The sequence below is a fragment of the Callithrix jacchus genome, chromosome 10 (genome assembly GCF_049354715.1).
Source record: "Callithrix jacchus isolate 240 chromosome 10, calJac240_pri, whole genome shotgun sequence".
NCBI lineage: Eukaryota > Metazoa > Chordata > Mammalia > Primates > Cebidae > Callithrix > Callithrix jacchus.
The window spans coordinates 2,752,122-2,774,640 of NC_133511.1; the positions used below are offsets into that span (position 1 = coordinate 2,752,122).

Here is a 22,519-nt window from a genome sequence, read left to right on the forward strand (position 1 = left end):
GCTTACACATTTTGGCTAGAAATAAACACATGGCCATATCCTTATAGCTGTAATCATAGCTATAAGCAAGGCTGCAAAACCTAGTCTTTTAGCTGGATGCATTGCTACCTCAAAGAAAATTGGAGTCTCATTGCAGAAGAAGTGAGTTCTCATCTCAAAGATGTATAGATGAGGTTTGAGCCACAAATCTATCATAGTTAGCTAGCACAACTAGCAGGTGTTCTGAGAAGATAAAACACTCATTTTCATGTCCGTAGTTTCCTAAAACTTTCATAACTAACATAGAAAGTTTTAAAAAACACAGTAGTCTGAAATCGATTCTGTGGTTAAAAACGGAGTATTCAATTAATATAGGTCCTTTTGCACTTGTCACATTGATGTGATGACGTCTCTCTCATTTTCCTTAGCACCTCCCGTCACATAATTAATAGTAGGTAATTAATTAATTCTTGCTGAATAAATCAATGAATGTAATGAGAGTACATACTTGTGTCAGTTTTCTTATTTTGTCAAATAAGTTGCCAATAATGTATTAACGAAATTTTTGAGGATCTCAAATATTTATAAAATATTTCAGACACGGTGAAGCGGTATCTAAAATTTATTATCAATATTATAATAATTCTGGCACAAGACTAAATGGCTGCAAATATACCTAAAATTTGCTATTTTTTTATACTTTAGGTGAATTACATGGTGATACTTTAAGAAATTAGAAGCAAATCACAAGTCAGTCATTTAAAATAAAAATCTTTAATTTCAACTTATTTAACAGATTTTTAAAATTTTCAAACCAGATTAAAGATGCCAAATTAATTATCTGTGGAATTTAAAAACGTTAACAGAAAAAGAAAATAGGAGGTGCTAGTGAGAAATATACTTTACAGTCCACATATTTATTGCATAATAATCTATATTATATTCTAATAACAGCAAATACAACATTATAATGATTTTAACATCTGGACTAGCTAGCCATGGTCCCCTAAATCCTACCATTCTTAACAAAGAAACCCATCCATTAGCAAACTTATGCGTCTAAGCTCAGTTTAATGCAACTTAATGAGACATTGAATTTTATGCAGTAAACCCAGTTATCTATAGTGTGTGCCCTCCTGAGTACCCCGGGAAATAAAGAACTGAGGAACATCAGATCCACCCAGGCCATTTATTTGGACTGCAGAAGAAGAGAGGCAGGAGGAGGGAGGAGAGGAAGTAATGGTCTCTTTCGGCTGCTCTCCCGGGAAGATACCTAGTAGTCCTTAGCAAGGGCTGCACTTTAGCATTCTGTGTTGATTCATGTTCGTGAGTGTAGATGCACTGTGTTTAGTGCATCGTGTCTAGGGTTGCTGGAACAAAGTACTGCAAACTTGGTGGCTTAAAACAAGAGAAATTTATTCCCTCACAATTCTGGAGGACTGAAGACTGAAATCTGCAGGTGTCAGCAGGGTCATGCTCAAAGGCTGTGGGGAGAATCCTTCCTTGCCTCTTCCAAGCCTCTCGTGGTGGCTTACAGTCCGTGGCACTCCTGGCTTGGAGATGTGTCATTCCAATCTCTGCCTCTGCCTTCGCATGGACTCCTCCCCTAGGTAGCTATGTCTCTCTTCTTATAGGAACAACAGTCATAATGGTGACTCTCTGAGAAATAAGGCCCACCCTAATTCAGTATGACCTCAGTAATAACAGCAAATACAACATTATAACGATTTTAACACGTGGACTAGCTAGCCATGGTCCCCTAAATCCTACCATTCTTAACAAAGAAACCCATCCATTAGCAAACTTATGCGTCTAAGCTCAGTTTAATGCAACTTAATGAGACATTGAATTTTATGCAGTAAACCCAGTTATCTATAGTGTGTGCCCTCCTGAGTACCCCAGGAAATAAAGAACTGAGGAACATCAGATCCACCCAGGCCATTTATTTGGACTGCAGAAGAAGAGAGCCAGGAGGAGGGAGGAGACTTAACTAATTCATCTGCAAAGACCCTGGTTGTAATTAAGCTCACATTCATAGGTACCTGGGGTTAGAACTTCAACATATCTTTTATGGGAGACACAATTCAACCCACAAAATATATCATCCATATTTCTTTCCAAGAGTAGAAAACAGCCCCAGCACCACATTTTCTGTAAATGCAAAGGGTACTGTCTGGGTTCCTTATAACCCTTACTTCTAACCAATATCTAGTTCTAAATTGTATGTAGAAGATATACACAGGACATTTAAAGAGAGAGACTGAGGTATGTATGAAGTCAGGTAGGCAAATAATAAGATAATAAATTTTAGAAGTCGGATATATAAGTATTGACATAGTAAATATTGAAGTGACAAAAGGCTTACTTTCCTTCTCTTTGATGGATCCACTAATTTAAGGTGGAAGGTGGAAGAACTGATTAAGCCTCTGCAGACAGCGAAATATTCCAAACATATTTTACCGAGAACAGGCAGAACGGATACAGTGATGGCAAACAGTGACTTAACATTGAGAAAAGTATGAATAGGACACAACGTAATGAATATGCATACTGAACCTCCCTTCCACGTTCCGAAAGTGGATACAACGGTACTGACTTCGCTGCAGCCCTATCTGCAGTTAAGCCATTTATTGCCTCTGGCAACTCTGGTGACTCTCTGAGCACTAAGATCAAATGCATAATATAATGGTCCACTGAAGAAAAGGAAGAAGTCTACAAAAAAAGAGAGATAATGTATTGAATTAGCTTATAGAAGATCTCAGATGTCTTCACTTAGAAAACCCTGCCCCTGTTCCAGCATATCATTCAAATGCAAACATACTATTTAGAAAGTTTAAACACCAGGTGTGATGGCTAATGCCTATAATCCCAGAGCCCTTGGAAGCTGAGGCGGGAGAATTGCTTGAGGCCAGGAGTTTGAGACTAGCCTGGGCAGCCCAGTAAGACCCTATCTCCTCTACAATAAACAAACAACGCATTTATTAGTCTTTTTTTTTTCTTTTTTCCACTTACGTTCTTGCTGGAAAACTGCATCAACTTTACTTTCTATTCCTGGAAAGATTTCTGATGTGCTTTGGGGATAACCTGGTTCCATGAATTGCCTTTGGTTATCATATCTGGTAAAAACAAAACGTCACCCGATTTAAGACCAATACAGAATATAATAAAAATAATTTTTTTAAATTGTATGTAAGTTACAAAGTCTCCTCCCGCATATTTTTTCATTCAATTCTCACAATGTCCTGTTTGCGAGGATTAAGAATGGTTAACTTCTCTACCTGAGGGTACTTATTTATAGAACTTTCAGGTATCATTCATTCTAAAACAGGCTTCTGGTAGTGGACACGCTGTTATTTTTTCCAAAGTAAGCTGATGTTTCCAAAGCTTTCACTTCACTGGTATATAGTATAACTCCTTCTCTGTGTGTATATATATATAAACGTACATAACAGGTTCCACTTGGGAACCCAGTTCTGCAGACTGTCTGGATAACATTTGCTGGTATGTGTCCAGATTCAACTCATAAGTGAGAATTAGCCTAAATCTTTCTTTGTATCTCACCCTATCTCTTTGTTAAGGTTTTCTTTGTTTCATGATGCAGAATCCTCAATACTATTGTGTAGACGTTTTAATTTTATAAAAATGAAAATTTTCAAAAGCCGTGGTAACATCAATCATTCTGTAAAAAAGAATATATTCTCAGTAAAACCCATTAACGACTGTCTAGATTGTTTTAAACCTTCAAAGCTTGAAGGTCTGTACACAGGGTAGAGAAACACAGATTTCAACCTGTAATTGAAAAAACAGTTTACATTACCTCCAGAATTGGTCATTTACAAAGAAGTATGTTTTACTTCTGTAGAAGACAGCTGCATCAATTGCCTGGACACTGCTGGGGAAGCCATAGTTTGATATATCCCTGGGATATCCCTGCTGAATGTCATAGCCATTCAGAGCCCAGTATTGGTTGCCTGTCAATGATTCAGGTTAAATGTCAAGTAAGACTTTTCCATTTTTACAAAGTAACATGTATATATCACTTCCTGGTCTTGCACAGGCATGAAAATGGAACAAGCAGTCTTTAAAAGATGAAGATAATAAGGTTAAGTTCAGGGGGGCTGTGACGGACTTAGTGGTCCCCTAGAGCCTATAAAAAATTAAAACTTCTTAGCAAGACATTCAGGGCCCCGCAATTACATGCCGTAGTTTGTGTGACTTTTATACCTAAACCAAATTACAGCCTTGAGGAGTATTAGAGAATTGTATCTGGGATGAGGATGGAAGTATGCTCACAACAGTCCAGTGTGGTCTCATTTTGTTAGAGAGAAAACTGATGGCTGACGTTTTCACACTCAAGTTCATTAGGGTGGGGGTTCTGATGGTGCCCCACCCTAATCTTCTGCAAAAGCCTGCACAGCACTGGACCTGGAAGGGACTACGAAGAAGTCCTGCCCCCTCCCTGTAGGCAGAATAAACATAAGATGGAAACTTTAGGAAGTTACCTTTAAATAGGAAAACAAGATCCCTGTCAAAATCCTCATAAGCAGCCTGTATACCAGTTGGAAGGGATGGCCAGAATAGAGAAATAAAATTCATCTCGACTCTTTGTAGCTGAGGATGCCTTCTCCAGAAGTACCTGATGAAACATACGGAAACACACACACACTTACATAGTCTAAGGAGGCAGTTCCTGTGACTCTCAGGCTAGTCATGGTCCTTGTAGGATTGCTGGGAAAATATAATAAAATTCCTAGCACGGTGACCACCATCTGGCTAAGCTTTATGGTGATATTGTCCATCTGGTGAGTACTTCAGAGTTTTCAGAGGAGGTTTCAGGAGCGATCTTATTTGGTTACATTTGTCATTGTCTTGCCTTTGCACATTGAAAAATCGTACTTTGTAGTATCTTTCATTACTGCTCCCACTAAATGCTGAGACATATTGATAAAAGCAACAGCACGTGCACTCAGCCTGTAATTGCACAGTCACAGAATAACCAACGGACAAATAAACATTTCCCTCAGTTAGATGATTTGCTGCATAGCTGGTTAAGGAGCCGGCTCCATTTACCTGACTGATCATGGATGGAACCGAATGGCGCTTTGGTGTTGAGTAAACCTAACTATGGGATTCCCACGCAGCTGTAGCCGTGTCTGTTTACATCACCAAAGGCGTCTGAATGTTTGTTAATGTTTTCATGGTATTTTTTCCTGGATATTTTGAGTTACCCAGAAAATACTTGATTGCATAAATCCAGTATAGACATAAAAATGGTACAAATCATCTTTAAAAGATGAAGATGATAAAGCTAATCTCCGGGGCCTATGATAACCTTAATGGTGCCCCAGAACCTATACAAAAAATTCCAATGGGAAGTACAGGTGTAGAATTCAAGGAAAAGGTGACTAACGTTGACCTAATTTGAATCCAGTTTTAAGGTAGGTTAGTAAGAGGAATCGAAGGAAGAAATGTTTCCATTTTATACTTGTCTTTAAAGAAAAATATTTCTCCACGGAGTGTGGTGATCGCATCAAACGTCAAGCTGGGGTCACAGGCTCTGGGTGTGCTTGGTCCGGTAGGTTGGATAGGTTTGCTTGAAGGTCCTGAAAAAAAAAAGGGGTCTTTTTTGTAAGCACAAGTCCAGTGTGACTCAGGTACATCAGAGACTTCTCAGAAAGGCGAAGGGTCTTCATGTGAAGAAGAGTGCTACCAGACCATACCATAAAGCATGAAAGCAACTGTATATTTCATCTTTTTAAAGTTTTTGTTTGTTTATTAGAAGGAATGATGGTTTTCAGGGTCAGTTCCAGTTCAAGCTGTGAAGTGGAGAAATTTGAATTCTATGCTCCTTCCCTCCTTCTTAAATTCTAATCCAATCCTTTCTGACGTCTTAGGTCCTCTTTCTGATTTTCTGGTCACTCAGTATCTATTGCCTCTCTTCTCACAGAAATCCACTTTCAGAAAAGAATGATATTAGCCTTTTACTATGTAGCATACATCTAAGTCAAATTTTAGCAATATTTTTTCTATAAGTATTAGAATTTTAATGTTTTTTCTCACTGTGGAATGAAAGGCTACAATAATAGTTAACATAAAAACATTGGTGAACAAAATAAGGGGGTGTTGCTGGGGTGGGCAGGAGGAAGAAGTTGGGGAATGGAGGCAGTTAGGGTAGGCTCATCGTTTCAGAAAAATCTACAATCACAAAACAGTTCTCTGGTTGTGGCTCCCTGGCATGCTTGCTTGATTTCATAGTGCTGTCCCACCAGAGAGGGGAGAGAGCATTTCCCAATTCCACTCTACTCTGTTCCACTCCATTCAGTTCTAATTCACTCCAATCCACCATTCCATTCCACACTTTTTTAGGGAGCAGTAAATCCCTTATTGGTTTCTTTTTTTCTTTTTTTTTCACAGCCAACTAGGGAACGGAAGGGCAAGCATGAAGAGAGATGTAATGAGCTTATTCAGGCAATATGGCAAAAGGTCCCTATACTCATCCTTGAAACGTATCAGTAATGCCTTGAAAAAAGTTTCTTCTTCCTCTCCATACTCCACTGCCATTCCCCTTCTCCTCCCACAGACAACTGTGTTAGTATGTTCATATATATATATATTTTTTGTTTGCATGTTTCTTGAAAATGCCTTGCTTTGTTTATATACATTTTAAGTTTACATAGACTTATATATTGTGTAATTTAATTAACACATTGTGCAATATATCTCATTCTGTTTCTTTTTCCACAAAGCACAAAGTTTTAAAGATTCATCTATGTTGTTGCCATATGTGCATCTAGTTCCTTGCTCCTGACTCCTGCATGTCACATCATGGTGTGCAGCCACCACACTTTATCTTTACAGTCTTCTCCTAATAGACCCCCAGGTGCCTTCCAGTTTCCACCACCACAAACAACATGGCATGATTTGTACATATCCTCGTATGGACGTATATAAGAATTTATTTGAGAAATACATCTAAGATCAGGATTGCTGCAGGAAAAGGGATAGTCATGTCTTTTAAAAATATTTAAAATTGGGGCCAGGTGCAATGGCTCACACCTGTAATCCCAGCACTTTGGGAGGCTGAGATGGGCAGATCACTTGAGGTCAGGAGTTCAAGACCAGCCTGGTCAACATGGTGAAACCCTATCTCTACTAAAAATACAAAAACTAGCCAAGTGTGGTGGCAGGCATCTGTAATTCCAGCTACTCAAGAGGCTGTGGCCAGAGAATCGCTTGAACCTGGGAAGCAGAGGTTGCAGTGAGCCAAGATCGTGCCAGTGCACACCAGCCTGGGCAACAGAGTGAGACTCCATTTCAAAAAAAGAATATTTAAAATTGGAAATCATAAAAAAGAAGAAGAAAATCCAAAGAAAATAACTGGGAACCACTGTAGTGCATTTCTTGCTAGCCTTTTTTTCTTTTAGGGCAGCAATAGAGGCTTAGCCCCAACATGCTATTTGTTAATGCTATGTTACTGGGGAATTTCCGAGTTCAGTTTTATGGAAACTGCAAGAAGTGCAAAGGAAGAGATATTCAGATATGGGGAGTGTTCGCCTATTCCCAGGTCCCACCATGTACTGCAACCTTCTTTAGGAGATCTTACCATAGATGGCCTGAATGCCATTGATGTCATCTTGAGGGAGTGAGTAGGTGCTGGGGTCCCTGAAAGCGTAGTTGGGATACATCAAGGCACCAGGGTCAGAGGAGTGAGAGAGCCCCAAAGAATGACCAAATTCATGAGCAGCAACAAGAAACAAGTTGTAATCTGAAATGCAAACGTGGATGGTGATCAGCTCACTGTGGATCCCAGGGTGGCAGAAACGTGATCACAAGGAGGGCAAACTCCAAGCCAAAACTGATCAGGGAAATAGCCCTTCCCATGGCTGTCTTTTTCATCGTTCTTTCAGATACCTGAGAAAGCAGACATTGGGAAGAATCAAGATAGGTGGGGATAGGTGAGTATGAACTTCTTATAAACTCTTAGAACCCAGAAAAGCTGCATTTATTCCTAGTCTAACATTTTACCAATGTGCGTCTGAGGCCTGGAGAAATGATGGCAGAGCCATCATGAATTTGGAAACCCTTCACCTCCTGTGCTCCCACACCCACCATCTTGAGTGTCCCAGACCCTCAGCCTCAGACTCCCAGTGAGCAAGTAGTTAAAGAGAAGCCAGCCCGACAGTGGAGTAGCCTCAGATGCAGCGCTGGCTCATGTTGCTCCCTCATTACCCACAGCTTAGCACCAGCTCTTCTCTGTTTCTGAGCTTTCCAAGATGCTCTAAGAATTTTCTCTAATGGAGACAGACAAATCCTACCTCCTATTGCTCCCTTTCTCTACATTTTAATTTCCATGAGCACAGTGCCGTTCACAACTGGAAACTTAAACCCTTCCAAGGATCTCAGTTCCTATCTAAAGCCCAGCCTCTTTCGCCTGGCTTTCAGGAACTCCTCCACTTGGCTGCAGCAGACATTTGAGTGTTCGCCTTTCAGTGTGAACCCTTGAGTCCAGCAGTCTTCGTGCTGCCTCACAAACCCGGATGCATGTTTGTACATGCCTACTTTTATAAAAAGCCGTTATTGTAGAGTACCTACCACATATCAGGCCATCTAATATTATTTAATCCGCACAACAGTTTTCTGAAGTTTTGTTAGCAATATTTCCACTGTAAAGTGACGGATGCCCATAGATTTTGAATAGCTTGTACTTGGTCTTGCAACCAGTAAGTGACAGACTGGGGTCAAATCCAGGTGTGATGACAAGATCCACGCTCTTTACTAAAACGATCAACATCCAGTTGATAATTAGCCTCCTAAAATTCTCCCCATGCTCTAAAATTTGCTTTCTTATCATCACATCCTTCCAATTATACATTCATGGATGCATTTCAGAAAAACATCTTTGAATACCTGCAATATTGTGAAAGGAACTGTGGGAAATTTGCTGTGGTTCCCTGCTCTACAGGGAATGTGTAGACTAGAAGAGGAGACGTGTGCAAACAACTTGAAAGCACAGAATGAGTGATGATAGAGAAGGAGACATGGAAGCTGTCAGAATTCTGCAGAGGAAGTTCTCATTTCCAGCCCAAGAGAAGATAGAAGGTGGCCTTTAACAGACATAGCATGGCAAGATGAGAGAGATTTTAAAAGCTGGTTCCTGGGGCATGGGAAGAGTATTTCAGGGAGAAGAGACAATGCTAGCAAATGTGAGAAAGCTAAAAAGCAGCGTGTGACCTAGAAACGGCGAATGTACGATGTGGGTGTGAACCCAACGTGAATGGTATATGTGAAATAAGAAGAAGCCAAAAAAGACAAGGATGAAAAGTCACCAAGGGCCTTCAACACCACGTGGAGGTATTTGGACCTTATCTGGTGCAGGATATGTAAACACTGAAACTTTTAAGCGTGAGTGTGATAGGATCCAAGACAGGCTTTCTAAAAACAAACGCTGCTGCAATCACAGGAAAAAGTAGAGGGAGCACAGACTAGAGAAGAAGAGTCCAGCTAGGAATCTAGATCATTAGTTCAAGTGAGAAGTAATGATTATCTGGACTCATGAAGAGGGCAATAGGAATGTAGGGGAGTGGAGAATTGTTACCTGTCTTTGGCTACACCCAGCTCCTAGCATATGGACTGAGGTAGAATAGACCCTCATGACATACCCATGTTGAGAAAATGGCAGGAGGAACAGGTGCCCAGCAAAGGTAAAAGATGCCTTTCTGATTATTTCCTAAAAGTGCCCTCTGGCATATTGTTACCCTGTGTTTTGGGAAGTACCACATGGTCTGGATATACCTGTCCTCAGCCTCATTTCTTCCCTTTGGCAGCACAGTCCTTCTTAATAGGAGCCTTCTCCTGAAAGGACTGGCTTGCTGCACAGAAGCCCACTGAAAAAGGGCTTCACGAAGATGAACTAACTAGGTGAGAGAGAAGGTGGCTGCTCTTTTCTAAACAGACTAATTTCTAAATGAATTTCCCAAAAAAAATGGAAAAACAGGCTCTTTTCAAACATCACTGCCTTTGGGAATATGAAAATAAAGATACACCCTAAATCAGTGGTCAGCAAGCTTTCTCTGTAAAGAACCAGATAGTAAGTATTTTAGGCTTTGTGAGCCAAACGATCTATATCGCAATTACTCAGTTTGCCATTGTAGAGTAAAAGCAGCCACGGATGATATATAAACAAATAAATGTGGCCCTGTTTCAATAAAACTTTATTCAAACAGGGGCCAGATAGGATTTGGCCATGGTAAATAGTTTTCTGATCTCTGTCCTAAGAAGTAAGGTCAGTAATCATATTCGGTGTTTTTTTGTTTGTTTGTTTTAACCCAAATTAATTTAGTATTTGAGGTAGCAAAAATTTCAAAGGATTGCTTTTTGTGAGTTTGAAATATTATGATACCTTTATTGTGTGTGTGTGTGTGTATTCTAATCTGGAAAAGGTTAATTCAGAAGCTGCGAGTGGATGTAATCTTGATTAACTCACTTTTGGAGGTATTGGTCCAGGTTTCTTCTGCATCAAAATGAGCATCTCCTCCAATACCTCGGCCTGGCTGAAAGGCATGAGCAAGGATTCCATTGGGTCCATCAAATGGAGAATTGTCACCATGATCTGAAATAAGAAAATGTGTATTAGATCCTTGCCAAGTTTCAGATTAGCCAAAGAAGGCAAAACTGAGCACGGCTGCTTTGCACCTACCTCTTTGGAAAAAAGCAATGTTGATATCTGCCTCTCCCTGTGAGATCCTGGTGAAGGTGAGAGGTGACGCATCACTCCAGACTTTAAAGGCTTTCCCAATAGCTCTTTCTACCTCAGTCTCTGACAGCTGCGGGGTATAGTTGATAATCCTTCAAAATGAGAAAATGTACGAAGAGTTAAGTGTTATTTAGAACAGCAGTCCATCAACAGATGAGTTGTTCTGTTTTGAAGTGAATGGCATCATGATTTGATGCCACTGGAGAGGGTAAGGAGGGAGTGCAGCTCTCAGGAGGACGGATGTGGCTTCTGAACAAGTTAATAAATGTCTATAAACCTCAGTTTCCTATTCATAAAATGAGGATACTAAAATAGTATCCCTCTCATAGGGCTGTTGTGGGGATTAAATACATGTAAAGCATTTAGTTCATTACTTGTCAAACAGTAGTATTCCACAAACATTAGACATTATTATTATTATTAAGATGTATGAAGGGAGGGGAGAGATTCTCTCCAGCAATGATTAAGCCTTTGTTGGCTCCCACAGTGGGTGCTTAGAGAGATGCCTGACATTGCCACAGTCCTCTTTAGGTTGCTGGAGAAGGAAGACTAAAATGGCAAGCTTTGGAATGGAGAGGACACATGGTATCTCTGCATTTTCATTCTCATACTCATTCACTCTTCACACTCTCCAAGGGCAGGAATATTTACCTACTTGTTCCTACTGTATCCCAAGACCAAGAGCAGTATCTGTCATGTAAGAGCTTAGTCAATACCAGACGAATGAGTGAATTCTGACACCCTAGAAATATCACCTGTAGGTCAAGTCCGTTTGTTCCCACTTGGGGTCTCCTGGGGTTTTCATAAAATCACTGCTGTCAGGCACTCCACAGCGAGGCTGTTTCATCATCTCCAGAGTTTCCGCATTTGGCTTCCCCGTCACATTCAACCCAAAAAATCGCTGCATTTCTTTAAGCTTTTCGACAATCATATTAATGCTGTTCTTCCTGATAGACGGATACTGGTTGCTTGGTAATTGATAGAACTTTTCCAGGTAGTCCTAGACAAAGACCAGCACACAGGTTCTTGCTGTGAAAGTACTTCTAGTTTTCTGGTCATTCTGCGACCCTTTCTAAGTTACCATAGAGGTCTAATAACCTGACAGCCACAGGAACAAGAACACAAATTAATTTGTAGGTTAACTTTGAGAGAACAACGATTTAGAAAGAACAGTTCCTCCATTCAGCGCTTCCAGTTAATGATTATGCATAAAAATAGGTGTGGCAGAAGGGATGAGGGTCACATCACACAGGTGCCACGATACAGTCAGGAGTCTGCCTTCTTGTTTTTATAAAAAAGTTAGAACTAACATTAATTGACTTCTCTCGAGGTATTTGTTGCGTCAATTCAGTTCCTCTTTCTCATCCTCTTCGCTACTGTAGAAAAGGCTTAATTACTCTCAGGAACAAATGGAGGCACAGAGAAATAAGGAATTTTCCAAGTGATATTCCAGGTTTTAACTCACGGTGTTGCCTCTCAAATGAGAACTGATAATTTCAAAAGAATTCCAAATATCTTTTTGGGAAATACCAGTATCGATGTTAGCATTTTATTCACCAAGGTAACTCTTTGGAAGAGGCCAACATTCCTTTGGAAGTGTTAAATTAAGTTTAGTCAAAATCCAAAATGTTTGGCCTAAAAATTACATATTTTGTTTGACTTAAAAGCTTCTTCGGCCGGGCGCGGTGGCTCAAGCCTGTAATCCCAGCACTTTGGGAGGCTGAGGCAGGTGGATCACGAGGTCAAGCGATCGAGACCATCCTGGTCAACATGGTGAAACCCCGTCTCTACTAAAAATACAAAAATTAGCTGGGCATAGTGGCACGTGCCTGTAATTCCAGCTACTCAGGAGGCTGAGGCAGGAGAATTGCCTGAACCCAGGAGGCAGAGGTTGCAGTGAGCTGAGATCACGCCATTGCACTCCAGCCTGGGTAACAGAGCAAAACTCCGTCTCAAAAAAAAGACTGTTGGTCTGCTTTTATAATGCTTCCAAAAGTTTATAAACCGTCCACAATCTGAGTCTGGTGCTGGGAAATGTGATTATACTATGACCTGATTTCTAGTTCATTATAATCTCCCATCCTCACATTCTCTTCTACATCTGCAAATTTTGGCGGCAAAGCAAATGTCTATATGAAAATGCCTATATGGAGGCACCAGACATATAGTAACTTAATTGCAGATATCTTAGAAGGAAAAATTTTAGATAAATGAGAAATAAAATGATACCATTTTATAAATAAAACCATTTATTCTAAAAAATCTTCCAAGCTAGCTGTAGCTGTACTGTGGGTAACCCCCCATGTAGGTACTGAGGAAGGAGAGCTAAGCAGAATCCTGGCACAATTAAGGCCTGAAGAATAAGAATATCTCAATTATTTCCCTTTATATAATTCAGTGAATATACTAGTTCATAGAATGAGTGCCTAGGGAATATCTTACCACTCAGTTATTTCCATATATATACATATATTAACTATATCTTAGTTCATAATCGGAGGAATGCCTAGAGTAGACACGTACAGAGCATTAATTAAGGAATAAACAGCTTATAGTTGGAGGAATGTCTGGAGCAGACACAGTGCAGAGCATTATTCAAGGGAAAACAGTTATACCAGGACAAGAACCCATGGCCCAGGTGGCAGCATTCAGTATTGTAAAGATACCTGCTGTATGGCAGGCTTGGGGCAAGAGCCACTCCTCCTGATAAAGGAGTTGTAAGACCTTGCTCTAGTTCTTGTGGAAAGCTGCCCTCAGACAGACAAATTCCTCGAGCATCTGAGGGCTCAAAGCCCTTCCAGATAACCGCACCTTGGTGACTGTGAACTTTATTAGCTCTTGTTACTGTGCTGCCCAAAAAGCATCCTCCTATAGAACTCACTGGAAGCTGCCAGCAGGTAGTGGTAGACCCTGACAGCTCTGTCACTGCTGTGGACTTAAGCATCCTCCTACAGATCTTCTTAGGAGTGGCATGCCCATAGATAGAGGTATTGCACACTGCACCCTCTTCACTGCCCACGGCCCACCTCCACGCCTCAGTGACCTAATGGGGGTGAACCCCTTACTGCACACGGCCCACTTCCTTGCCTCGATGACCTAATGGGAATGGACCCCTCGCTGCACACTGGGCACCTCCTAACCTAGGTGACCTAATGGGGGTGGGCCCCTTGTTTTATTGCTCATGACCCTATCACCATCCTTAAAAATGACTTCACTTGCTGCCCTGTCCCCTAACCTATACCCAATAAATACAGATGCTTCTGGACATTCAGGGCCTCGCCTGTCTCTGCTTATAGGTGGTGTGGCCCCCCATGAGCCCAGCTATGTTTTCCTTGGTACTTCTGTGTCCTGTCTTTTTATTTCTCAGATCCTGCGCCTCAGCACAGTGTAAGGGACACCCCATGACCCTGTGGGGCCCTTAGCCCTACATTCTACAGCAGCATTTTCCCAGCCTCTAAAGAAATCAGCTTGTTTTTATGTCCAGCTTTTAAAGGCCTAGTCCTTACCAGCTTGGAACCCTCCAAATCACTAAAAGAGGATGTTCAACCTCAAACTAATCTAGATAATTTCATTCAGGCTGTTTTAACTAACAAGAGAAAACAACCCACACTATTTCCTAATAATCAGCAAATCAACCACCACCTAACTGACAGCTCATTTACCTGAACAATTTTTGTATCTTTCTCCTTAGAAGATACAGGAAGGGCCTTGGAAATCTGCACATGGAGTAAGAGCAGAAATGGAAGCGTCTTCAGACAGAACATGATCTTCTCTTTAAACGCTACCAACCCTGGCCTTCTCTTTGCCCTTGGGGTAGGGCCCTTCCCTGGTGAGCACCCTGAGGTTCACCGGATCATGTGCCACTCAGCTCTCTTTCAGTCCCCTTTAAAGCCATGTCTTAAACAATTGTTGCATCCGGGATATGAAGCAACATGGGTTAATTACACTCTGACAGTTTTGCAACTTTATAATGTGATTTAGTATCCCAGAATGGGGGAGTCTTTCAAACTCCAACTTCCTACTCTTTGCTTTGGGTGCTTTACTTATTTACTTTTACAAAATTGGTCGAGGAAAAGGAACAGGAGACTAATCCTGAAGTTACATGGATACATTTTCTCGTTATGTAAGATGCTGAGGCTGAATTAACTTATGCAGGGGAACATTTTGAGGTTTGTGGTAGATATTTTGGGACCAAGGAGCCCAACTAGAGAATCTCGGTACTTATCCCCCCTCGCCGTATGTGGGGAGAATGAGTGACTGAGTGTGCTATTACAAAGCAGGCTTTGTACGGGGGTCTAGAGCTGCTTCTGGAGGATGTGGCTTGGCATCAATGTATTAGAAAATCCCTAGTCTATAAGCCTGACTTTCCATGGAAAGACATAGAGAACAATACTGATGATGATAATAATGACCATTTGCTAAAAATTTATGACTTTCCGGACATTTGTACTGCACCCCAATTCATCACACAGCTTTGGGAGGGAGATGCTCTTACTGTCTCCGTTTTACGGGTAAAATCAAATCTGGAGACATTTAGATGACTTGTTTAGGTCACATGCTTGGTCTGTGGAGGGGCCAGGATTCAACCTCAGAGGGTATGTTCAGAGGGACTGAGCTGGGGGCTACTACAGGTTCTTCATGGGAGTCTCCCGCTTGAGTCTCTGGCTGGCCCATAGTGCAGCAGTAGCTCTAGGCCTGCAACAGCTGGATGCTTTGGTTTATATTCACAAGGAGAGGACAAGGGAGCAGAGAATGAGACGTTGTACATCTTCAAGGAATAAGACACTGAGAGATTTCCAGAAAATATGGCTACATAGGAGACTATTGGTCAGAGGCCCCTGGCCATGCTTTTCAAATCGTGTAACCTGGTCCCACTTATTTTGACTGCACATGCATGTAGTTTGTTACCGTACACAGTCTTTGTGAAGATTCAATTACTTATATGTATACATGTTTGGCAAAGGCAGGTATTCCTGTGTATAAATGCATATGTCTACATATATGATACATAACATGTACTAGTATGGAAAGAGTGTCTTTGAGATGCTATGATAAGGAGTTCAGCTCTTTCCTGAGGTCACGTAGGAACTCTGAAAATGATCCAAAGAAATACGTCCTGGGTTAGAACATATCTGGACAGCAGATTAATTGTTGATGATTTAAGTGTTCGATGCAATGACTGCTTACAAAGTTCATAAATGTACTTTTTTCTGGACATAACAGCAAGTGATTTAATTGAGAATCTAAAACTTTGGCAAATTCAGTTTTTGGTGTTTGTGTAAATGCCATATTAAAGAATTGGACTGTTGGGTCTGGATCTCCACCAACAGGTCCAGCCCTGGTGCAGCGGTGGAGAAGCTCGGGCGTCTGCCTTCGGGGCTCCAGCTTGTGCTTTCTGAATCCTTTCTCCACACCTGGCCACTGTCCATGGTGTCTGTTTCTCACCCTCTTCTGGTCCCTGGCACTGACAGTTCTCTCAGGCTCCCTCCCTCAAAAATCAAATCAGTCATTTACACTTCACTGTGAACATATGAGTTGTCTGTTGAGTAGATCTCTTGCTAGAAACAACAAGCAAACACATTTTTTAAAAGGAAGACGTTGTTCATTAAAAGATGAGTTTCAGGGAAAATTAAGAAGATCAAAGAAATTCAGTTTGAGGAGAACAGATGCAAGGCAATGTAGGATTTTTCTTTCTCTCTAATACTAGCCTCCCTCTGGCCCCATCAGCAGCAGCCTATTCTCATAAGGATAAAGATATTCTTATAAGGATGAGGATATAGATATGTGTTCTATAGCGACATAGCAGGTGTATTTTTACAGCTCTGTTTTGCTTTCTAGGCCTGAGGAGATAACACTGATTGCATAGATACAGTCTGTTTGTTCTTTAGTTATAAAATAAAGGATGGGTTGGACCAGCTGGGGTGAGCATGTGTGCCTGAATCTTGAATGATGAGCAGGAGTTGCCCATGGGGAATGTGATCCAGCAGAAGGAACAGTGTCCACTAAGCACAGAAGTGTACTCAGTGAAGCCACGGCTCATTTGATTCACATAAGCCAAGGTGAATTGTCCTCAACTTCATGCCTTTTTGAACTCTAACAATTAGAATGGATGTCCATACAGCCTGACCAAGTTAACAGGATAATTGTTGGGGCCAGTTGTGGTGAAAGGTAAAGAGTATTCAGGTTAAAATTAACCTTCCTGGGTTCAAATTACAGTCCTGCCACTTCCCACTTACGCAGCTTTTGGCAAATCTAAGTTCTGAGGCTCAATTCTCATCCCTGTAAAACGAGGGCATTAACATCTCCCTCGCAGGGCATCGAGGAGATGAGATGAGATCGTAAATGGGAAAAGTCTGTGTAGACCCTTCACGGTGTCCTCTTTGTGTTATGAATGTGGTGAAATTATAGCCATGTTAGTTCATGTGTCCATTCTGGGAATGAGTTAGCAATGCTGAAAAGTTCTCCTTTTCCAGAAAGAGAAGTGCTTCTAAGTTAAGCCACCCAGTGAAGTAACTTCCATGGAGCTTCCTTTGGTAGCCAGTGTTCAGGTTCAGCCAGGGAACACATGTGTGTGACTCACATCCTTCTCACAGAGTGTAAATGTATGCACTCAGATCTCACACATCATTATGGATTAATCACTATGCTAAGGCTTAGACATTCGATATCTCTTATCTGTCTTATGCTTCATAACATCCCAGAGAAGTAGGCGTATTATCCCTATTTTAAAGAAGAAAACAGATTCAGAGATATGATTTTCATTTATTCTTCCTAGTAATCTCCTTTGTTCTCCCAATGAGGGAAATTTTTTTTAAAAAGTGATTATGCTCAGTCTTGGTACTACATCAGGATCTATATTAAAAATACAAGTAGGCTTCTTTCGCGGACTAAATATTGTGTCCCCCATCCCCAAATTTACATGTTGAAATCCTAACTCCCAGTGTGATGGAAGGAGGTGAGTCCTCATGAGTGAGATCAGTGTCCTTGTAAAAGAGACCCCAGAGAACTCTCCTGCCATCTTTCCACCACGTGAGGATCCAATGAAAGTTGGCAGTCTGCAACCCAGAAGAGAGCCCTCAGCAGAGCCTAACCACATCAGCATGCTGATCTGACTTCCGTCCTCCAGAACTGTGAGAAATAAATACATTTCTGTTGTTTATAAGCCACCCAGTCTATGGTACCTTGTTTTGGCAGCCAGAACAGACTGAGACAGCTCCACTCCAGATACTGAATCAGAATCTGTAGGGGCAGCCCAGGCACACAGAATTTTAGAAAGATCCCAGGTAATGACGAGGATGAGTTGAGAACCTCTATTGTAAGAGAGGATGGAGAATATATAAAAAGAGAGGTAAAAAGTCATGTTTTAGGATTTAAAAAAAGAACAATCATATTCTACTGGGGAGATCCGCAAAGACTTTGTTGGGGAAGTGGCCATTGAGATAAACTTTGAAAGATGGGTTGAATTTTGGCATTGAAATTAAGCTAAATGAAGTTGGGATTAGAAGAAGTAAAAAGTGAAGATACTGTGTGAAGAAATCTTGGATTATAAGTGAAGAATAACAAGGCTCTGGGCATAGAGTATATAAGGAGAAGCACGTGGGAGTGGAGGTCTAGAGCCAGATGATGGAGGGGCAGGAATTAAATATCAAAAAACCAGCAATGAGCAGACATTGTTGGTTTCTGAGCCATGTAAAAATCAGTGCTGACTTACTAAAACTACCTGGCCACAGTATAGAGGATAGACTGGAGTAAGGAGAGGTTATGAATAAGAACAACTAAAAGGTGGAGTAAAAGTTTCAGTGAAAGGTCATGAGGACCTGGTTCCGGGGGGTGGTCACAGATCTTCCTCTTGGTGTGGGGATGGATGGTGAAGAAATGAGATGGAGGACAGAAGGGAACCAGGGTCATCACACCACACCTCTCCAAGGAGAAGCAATTCACATCACAGACACACAGGATAAAATAAAAGTTGTCTTGAGGCTGGGCATGGTGGCTCACGCCTGTAATCCCAGCACTTTGGGAGTCCGAGGCAGGCGGATCACCTGAGATCAGGAGTTCAAGACCAGTCTGACCAACATGGAGAAACCCCGTCTCTACTAAAAATACAAAATTAGTCGGGCGTGGTGCTGCACGCCTGTAATCCCAGCTACTTGGGAGGCTGAGGCAGGAGGATTGCTTGAACCTGGGAGACAGAGGTTGCGGTGAGCCCAGATTGCACCATTGCACTCCAGCCTCGGCAAGAAGAGTGAAACTGTCCAAAAAAAGAAAAAAGCATTGTCTTGAGAGTCAAAGAGTTCTCTTGAGGATGGCAGATGCAGTCAAGGCTAAGGGTGGAGCTGAAGGAAGTGGAGACTTGAGAAGCTGTACTAGTGAATTTGACCCACAGATGATGCTGTTTAAAATGCCTGCTAGGCAGTCATGATGGTCCAGGCGAGTGAGAGGCGCTAGAGTGAGCGTGGAGGATCTCATTCCTCCATGTGGTGTGGATTAGCCCTAAACATTTCCGTTTCTCCCCCTACATTTACTCTCCCAAATAGAGGGTGTTGAGGATAAGAGGGAATGGAGAAAATGACCCGTTGGGAGTCACTGACTGTGCAGAAACCAGTTTGACAGACAACCACGAGAACAGATGGCAGAGTAGTAAACATTTCCATTCCAGGCTGCTCTGTGTGTCTCGAGGCAGGAAACTGCTAAGTGGATTTTGCCAAACTCTCTTTTCTACTAAATCAATCCAGTTGTGTGGCTAGAATGCCTCATTTTTCACTTTTCCTGAGGCACTGTCCTTTCTAAACCTTCTCCACTCTCGATAGCGAGATATTACTTCCCACTTTAGGCAAATTCCCTCATTTTCTCTTATTTTTACCAAGGAAAAATTCACTTTCTCTTACTCCAGACTCCTGGTTAGTGCCCTCGTGTGTCCATTGAGCTTTCTCTGCATCTCCACACCAGAACTATTCCCGTTACACATTCCCTCACTATTTCCTTTCCCTCACTGGCTGCTTCCTGTCTGCCTGCACGGTTTCTCTACTAAACAAAAGAAAACCAAACCAAACATCAGCCTCCTTTCTACCCTGCCAGCCACTTGAGTTACCGTCCTGTTTTCTCTTGCTCACTGTCAACCTTCTTGGAAGCCCAGTCAAGCGCCTCTACTGCTTCACACCACACACCTGCTCCTCCTCACACCACACACCTGCTCCTCCTCACACCACACACCTGCTCCTCCTCACACCACACACCTGCTCCTCCTCACACCACACACCTGCTCCTCCTCACACCACACACCTGCTCCTCACACCACACACCTGCTCCTCACACCACACGCCTGCTCCTCCTCACACCACACACCTGCTCCTCACACCACACGCCTGCTCCTCCTCACACCACACGCCTGCTCCTCCTCACACCACACACCTGCTCCTCACATCACACACCTGCTCCTCACACCACACACCTGCTCCTCACACCACACACCTGCTCCTCCTCACACCACACACCTGCTCCTCACACCACACACCTGCTCCTCACACCACACGCCTGCTCCTCCTCACACCACACACCTGCTCCTCACACCACACGCCTGCTCCTCCTCACACCACACGCCTGCTCCTCCTCACACCACACACCTGCTCCTCACACCACACACCTGCTCCTCCTCACACCACACACCTGCTCCTCACATCACACACCTGCTCCTCACACCACACACCTGCTCCTCACACCACACACCTGCTCCTCCTCACACCACACACCTGCTCCTCACACCACACGCCTGCTCCTCCTCACACCACACACCTGCTCCTCCTCACACCACACACCTGCTCCTCACACCACACACCTGCTCCTCCTCACACCACACGCCTGCTCCTCCTCACACCACACGCCTGCTCCTCCTCACACCACACGCCTGCTCCTCCTCACACCACACGCCTGCTCCTCACACCACACACCTGCTCCTCCTCACACCACACACCTGCTCCTCACACCACACACCGGCTCCTCACACCACACACCTGCTCCTCACACCACACACCTGCTCCTCACACCACACGCCTGCTCCTCCTCACACCACACACCTGCTCCTCACACCACACGCCTGCTCCTCCTCACACCACACACCTGCTCCTCACACCACACGCCTGCTCCTCCTCACACCACACACCTGCTCCTCACACCACACGCCTGCTCCTCCTCACACCACACAACTGCTCCTCACATCACACACCTGCTCCTCACACCACACACCTGCTCCTCACACCACACACCTGCTCCTCCTCACACCACACACCTGCTCCTCACACCACACGCCTGCTCCTCCTCACACCACACACCTGCTCCTCCTCACACCACACACCTGCTCCTCACACCACACACCTGCTCCTCCTCACACCACACGCCTGCTCCTCCTCACACCACACGCCTGCTCCTCCTCACACCACACGCCTGCTCCTCACACCACACACCTGCTCCTCCTCACACCACACGCCTGCTCCTCACACCACACGCCTGCTCCTCCTCACACCACACGCCTGCTCCTCACACCACACACCTGCTCCTCACACCACACACCTGCTCCTCCTCACACCACACGCCTGCTCCTCACACCACACACCTGCTCCTCACACCACACGCCTGCTCCTCCTCACACCACACACCTGCTCCTCACACCACACACCTGCTCCTCACACCACACACCTGCTCCTCCTCACACCACACGCCTGCTCCTCACACCACACACCTGCTCCTCCTCACACCACACACCTGCTCCTCCTCACACCACACGCCTGCTCCTCCTCACACCACACGCCTGCTCCTCACACCACACGCCTGCTCCTCCTCACACCACACACCTGCTCCTCCTCACACCACACACCTGCTCCTCACACCACACACCTGCTCCTCCTCACACCACACGCCTGCTCCTCCTCACACCACATGCCTGCTCCTCCTCACACCACACGCCTGCTCCTCCTCACACCACACACCTGCTCCTCCTCACACCACACACCTGCTCCTCACACCACACACGGGCTCCTCACACCACACACCCATTCCTCATTCCACACACCCACTGCTCACACCACACACCCATTCCTCACCTACACACTGGCTCCTCACGCCACACACTCACTCCTCACACCACACATTCACTCCTCAGTCCACATACCCACTTCTCACACCACCCACCCACTCCTCACACCACCCACCCACTTCTCACTTCACCCACCCACTCCTCACACCACACACCAGCTCCTCACACCACACACCTGCTCATTCTCACACCACACACCTGCTCATCCTCACACCACACACCTGCTCTTTCTCACATAAAACACCTGCTCCTCCTCACACAACACACCTGCTCCTCACACCACACACCCGCTCCTCACTCCACACACCCACACCTCACACCACACACCCACACCTCACACCACACACCCACTCACACCACACACTCACTCCTCACACCACACACCCACTCCTCAGTCCACATACCCACTTCTCCCACCACCCACCCACTCCTCACACCACCCACCTACTTCTCCCTCCACACACCCACACCTTATGCCACCCACCTACTCCTCACACAACACACCCGTGCCTCACACCACACATCTGCTCCTCACTCCACACACCCGCTCCTCATACCACACACTCAATCCTCATACCACCCACCCGTTCCTCACACCACCCACCTGCAACTCACACCACACACCCACTCCTCACACCACACACCCGCTCCTCACTCCACACACCTGCACCTCACACCACACACCCTCTCCTCACACC

The 22,519-nt window shown here is 43.8% G+C and overlaps 1 protein-coding gene and 1 long non-coding RNA gene across 2 annotated transcripts in view; one reads left to right on the plus strand and one right to left on the minus strand.

Annotated features, from left to right (window-relative positions):
* Positions 1-22,519, plus strand: part of LOC103795993 (uncharacterized) — a 59,098-nt gene that overhangs the window by 31,739 nt on the left and 4,840 nt on the right. The window lies entirely within an intron of this gene.
* MMP8 (matrix metallopeptidase 8) lies at positions 2,477-14,496 on the minus strand. The gene is made up of 10 exons (XM_002754345.7): positions 14,395-14,496; positions 11,488-11,732; positions 10,676-10,824; positions 10,463-10,588; positions 7,583-7,744; positions 5,465-5,582; positions 4,482-4,615; positions 3,797-3,950; positions 2,992-3,095; positions 2,477-2,691 (listed from the first exon to the last, which is right to left on the minus strand). Exons 1-10 carry the CDS (start codon positions 14,494-14,496, stop codon positions 2,588-2,590), a joined length of 1,398 nt encoding a protein of 465 aa, XP_002754391.4. The 3' UTR covers positions 2,477-2,587.